Source organism: Tupaia chinensis, unplaced genomic scaffold (genome assembly GCF_000334495.1).
Source record: "Tupaia chinensis unplaced genomic scaffold, TupChi_1.0 Scaffold000362_1, whole genome shotgun sequence".
Classification (NCBI taxonomy): domain Eukaryota; kingdom Metazoa; phylum Chordata; class Mammalia; order Scandentia; family Tupaiidae; genus Tupaia; species Tupaia belangeri.
In genome coordinates this window covers 8,966,365-8,971,408 of record NW_006159859.1, presented here as the reverse complement: position 1 = coordinate 8,971,408, position 5,044 = coordinate 8,966,365, and the positions used below count along the sequence as shown (strand labels likewise).

The window sequence follows — 5,044 nt, the reverse complement described above, 5'->3', positions numbered from 1 at the left end:
CTTTCTGTCTCTCTGTCTCTCTCAGTCTGTCTGTCGAGCGCACACGCCCTATAGCAAAAACCTCTCCAAAAAAAAAAAAAAGAATCTTGGGTAGCATCCCTATAGTATACATTAAAAGACAAATAAGAGGGTACCAGCAGATAAAGCAGAGAAGGTTGCTGGACTCTCACGTCGTCGATGGTGGTTCAAGTCACAGACCTAGTAGCTTAAAACTCATGCCAGGCATGGGCACATGTGTATGTGTGCCCAAAATCCGGAGAGGAGACTAGAGAAGGGATTATGGTGTGGCCGTCCCTGCTGGGGGAGTGACTTCTCACACTTTTTTTTTTTTTAATAATTATTTAATTTATTTATTCATTCATTTATTTTTTAATGTGACCAGAAAGGGACAGAGGGCCAGAGTGAGAGAGAGAGGAAGTGAGAAATCAAGCCACCAGATTCAGGACTTGAACCCTAGTCAGCCATGTGGGAGTGGCCAGCACCTTAACCACCACGCCACCTGCTGGTCCCCGACTTCTCACATTCTTGCTCTCCCTCTCTCTAGTGAGCACATGTGCCCAATAGCAAAAATCCTTTTTTTTTTTTTGAGAGGTTTTTGCTATAGAGCATGTGTGCTCACCAGACAGACAGAGACAGAAAATGAGAAATCACCCCCCAGGGGAATGGCCACGCCACAATCCCTTCTCCTCCATTCTCCTTTTGGGATCTTGGGCATGCACGCACATACGCCCAGCGTGAGTTTTAAGCCACCGGGTCCAGGACACGAACTACGGTCGACTACATGGGAGTCCAGAGACATAGTCATTACACTAACTGCTGGTCCCTAGCAAAAAATCTTTAAAAAAAAAGCTAGATTACGATTCAAAAGCCAATTGCCATTAAGAAAGTCCTAAGATAGCTATCACCATTTCCCTATTTATGTTTGTTTGCAAATTTTAATATAAACATCTACTTGCAATTGAGTCAAATTTCACCTATTCAGGTTTTTATTGTTTTAGTTTTAAGATTTTTGCCATAGGGGCACATGCTTGCTAGAAAGGTGCAGAGAGGAAAAGTGATAAACCACCCCCTGGGGGGATGGTAACTCCATAATCCCTTCTCCTTTCTTCTCTCAGGATTGTTTTGTTTTTCAAGCCACTGAATCGAAACCACTGCCTCAAACTGCACAGCTGGCCATGTGGGATCCAGTGCCTTGACCACCACACCTCCCACTGGCCCAAATGTTTTATACTTTTACATTTTACTCATATTATGCCATGACATTTTAACTTAATATCCTTTAAATAACAATGTAACTATACATAAATCATTTCTCCATGATTTTTTTTTTTTGAGAGGTTTTTGCTATAGGGCACATGCACTCGCCAGACAGATAGAGACAGAGAGACAGAAAGCGAGAAATCACCCCCCAGGGGGGATGGTCACGCCGCAATCCCTTCATTCTCCTCTCGGGATCTTGGGCACACACACACGCACCCGGCGTGAGTTTTAAGCCACCGGGACCAGGACGCAAACCGCGGTCGACTATGAGGGCGTCCAGCGACATAGCCATTACGCTAACTGCTGGTTCCCCCTCCATGAATTTTTTAAAATCATATTTAAAGAGTAGAGAAACCAAGAGGCTTTTACAACATTAACTAAATGCAAATATTTAAAATATATCGTACTTCTTTTACTAATACTTCCTAGAAAAAAATATCTATATTAACATTCACGTTTTACGAAAAAGTAACTTAAAATGTTAATATTTACCACTGATATCATTAAAATTTGAAATTTCAACAGCTTTTACCATCCTACTTGCTTTTTGCTGCCACAACTTACATTTGACGCTTAATATACTCTTTAAGCAATGCTTCTTCCACAGGATACACTTTTACACCTGTACCGTCATCGTAGTAATACATCATGCTGGTGTTAAGCTCTGTCTGAAACGGTTGCTCAGTTCTTTCACCATGTTCTCGGTAACCATATGAATAATCAAAGTTCACTTGATGTAAGTAAAGAAAAAGAAAGGTTATCACAGATTAATAGAAAGTAACAGTTATTACTAAGAAAAAACTCTAGGGGGGCATGGTGGTTAAGGTTGCTGGACTCCTAGGTGGCTGCCTGCAGTTCAAGTCCTGGACCTGGCAGCTTCCTTTCTCTTTCTCTCTCTGTCCCCTCTCTGGTCAAATTTTTAAAAATAAGTCAATTAAAGTTAAATAAAATAATTCCTTAAAAACATCTAAAGTTAAATACTTTGAGGGATAATAAACGTAAAATCATTATTAATATTAGACCAAGAAAGTATTCAAATCATAATAGAGCAGAGTATGAAAAACTAAGAGAGTTTTGCTTTTGTTCTTCAGAATTAATTTAATTAAACAAACCAAAAAAAGCATGTCATACATCGAGGATTTCCTCTGCCTCGTCCTCTTCCCCGTCCTCTTCCCCGTCCTCGGCCTCTAAAGGAACCTCGGATATTACCACCTTCACTTCTCACACTGGAAACTTCATCTTGATCATCTCTCTTTTCTCTATCTCGCCGCCAACCTTTTAAAAATAAAAATATTTTTATATATTGCAAACTGCAGATAATATGATTATCTTGATGAAAACATAATAACCAACCAGTTGATAACAACCAGACAATCTTCAGGTAGACAGAAACTTTCAAGAGTCAATAGAAATTTGTCCAAAATGTCTCTGGTATAAAGAAGGATCTATAAATGTACTGGCATTTAAGTATTGACATACGAAGGAATTAAGGCATTCTAAAATAAGTAAAATAACATATCAGAAAGATATAGAAGTCCTTTGCTAAGACTGTACTGTTGAAAATTCAAGAAGTCAAACTAAATTTTTTTTTCTTAATTTTAAGAAGTTCCAAGACTAACAACTTTGCACTATTTAAAACTACTAAAAAAATACTTCCTACAAAATGTTTAAGGAAATGATGCTTCAACATTCCTTTATTTTAAGAAAAGGTGGGGGGTGGACAAGCCAGCAGTATGGTCATTAAAGCAGCTAGACCCCATGTGGCCGACAATACAGTTCAAGTCCTGGAACCTGTAGCTTGAGCGGCTTGAGAACCATACTGGGTGTGTGTGTGTGTGCATCCCCAAATCCTGAACAGAGGGAGAAATGGAGAAAGGACCATTCTCCACAGGGAGTGCTTTCTCACTTTCCTTCTCTCTCTCTTCTCTGTCTCTATCTGGTGGGCATATACATCCTCTGACAAAATTAGAAATAAAAAAAGGGGGGAGAAGAGAATGCAAACACAAAACTAGAAGATACTTGAAGCACAATAAGCATAATAAAGAAATTATACACAGAATAAATGTAGGAACTCTGTTTCAGTGTGCACACATGACCACTTGATGGGAATAAGGACTTTAAAAAAAAAAAAAAACACCTACAGCTGGGACCAGCTGTTGGCGTAATGGCTATGTCACTGGACTCCCATGTAGGTGAGCACAGTTCGAGTCCCCCCGAGTAAAAAAGAATGCTGGTGTGTGCCCAAGATCCTGAGAGGAGAAGGGACTGTGGCGTGGCCAGCCCCCTGGAGGGGTGATCTCTTGCTTCCTATCTCTCTTTTAATGTTGATTCTTAGGTGATGCATTTTATCAGGACATCAGAGCTGAAGTGTCATAGTATCTCCAAAGTGTTTTCAGACAAGATAGAGCGATGAATTAAATATAGCAAAATTACTAAATCTAAATGATGGCTAGACATTTATTCACTGTATAATTATTTCACCTTTTTATATTTAAAGTTTCTCATGGTATCAGTGGGAAAAAATTTTTTTTATTCTAGAGGTTTTTGCTTTAGGGCATGTGCACTCTCCAAGGGGGGAAAGAGACATCAGAGGGAAAGTGAGAAATCACCCCCCAGGGTAATGGCCACACTGTAATTCCTCTCCTCCATTCTCCTCCTGGGATCTTAAGCATGCATACGCATGTGCCCAGTGTAAATATTAAGCCACCAAGTCCAGGACTCGAACCGCAGTTAACTATGTGGGAGTCCAGTGATGTAACTGCTACACCATCTGCTGGCCCCTCACTGGACATTTTTAAATGATAATTTTTTTGAGAGAGATTTTCCCTATAGAGCACATGTGCTCACCAGAGAGACAGAGAAACAGAGAGACAGAAAGGAAGATGGCCATGTGAGAGTCCAGCAACACAACTGCTATGCCATCTGCCAGCCCTTTAAATGATAATATTATACTTATAAAGTTGTCTTAGGCTTTCTTATCCATTCATGGGACAACATGTCTCGTAAGACTTAAAAGATTTGAGCAGAAAACTGCAAAGCCAACCGCCCATCCTACTGTTTCCACATATCCCCTACCTTACTCTTTCTGAAATCTGCACTAACACTGCTGAAGAAATTTATCTGGAGAAGGGATTTTAACAGAAGTAAAGCCTTTGGCCTGGCCTTATAGTCCAATGGTTAGGGGAGCCAGATCCCACATGGCCAACTGTGGTTCAAAGCCCAGCTCGATGGCTTAAAAAATATACCAGGAGCATTTGCATGCATGTTTACAGTCCCAACAGGATGGAGAAATGACGGAGAAGGACTGCAGCATGATCACAGCCCCATGGGCGGGAGAAGTGCTTTCTTCATCTCCTGGAAAGCAAAATTACCCTCAGGCAATTTAAAAAGAAGTAAAACGGGGACCAGTAGATGGCATAATGGTTACACTGCTGGACTCCCACATAGTTGACCGCGGTTCTAGTCCTAGACCTGGTGGCTTAAAACTCATGCCGGGTGAATGAGTGCGCATGCCCAAGATCCCAAGGAGAATGGAGGAGAAAGGCTTGTGGCATGGCCATCCCCCCTGGGGGGGTGGTGATTTCTCACTCTCTTTCTGGTGTGAGCACACACACACTCTGTAGCAAAAACCTCCCAAAAAAAGAAAAAAATGAAAGTTAGAACGTAAAGCCATTATATGAAAGACTGACGAGACATCTTCCAGTGGATAGATCAGACTATAAACATCTGAATTAACAGTCTTAACAGCACTGAAAGTGAGACACGCAGACCTATCATTCTTCCT

The 5,044-nt window shown here is 40.9% G+C and overlaps 1 protein-coding gene across 9 annotated transcripts in view; it reads right to left on the bottom strand.

The window, feature by feature from the left end:
- Positions 1-5,044, bottom strand: part of LARP1B (La ribonucleoprotein 1B) — an 84,627-nt gene that overhangs the window by 68,208 nt on the left and 11,375 nt on the right. For all 9 annotated transcript variants that reach the window (XR_003550161.1, XM_006153147.3, XM_027773690.1 and 6 more), the window contains 2 exons: positions 2,392-2,535; positions 1,825-1,990 (listed from right to left, as the gene is read on the bottom strand). Coding sequence is in view for 8 of the 9 variants with exons in the window: in XM_006153147.3 (XP_006153209.1) it covers positions 1,825-1,990; positions 2,392-2,535 (310 nt within the window). In the remaining variant the exon portion in view is untranslated. The remainder of the gene's footprint in view (positions 1-1,824; positions 1,991-2,391; positions 2,536-5,044) is intronic.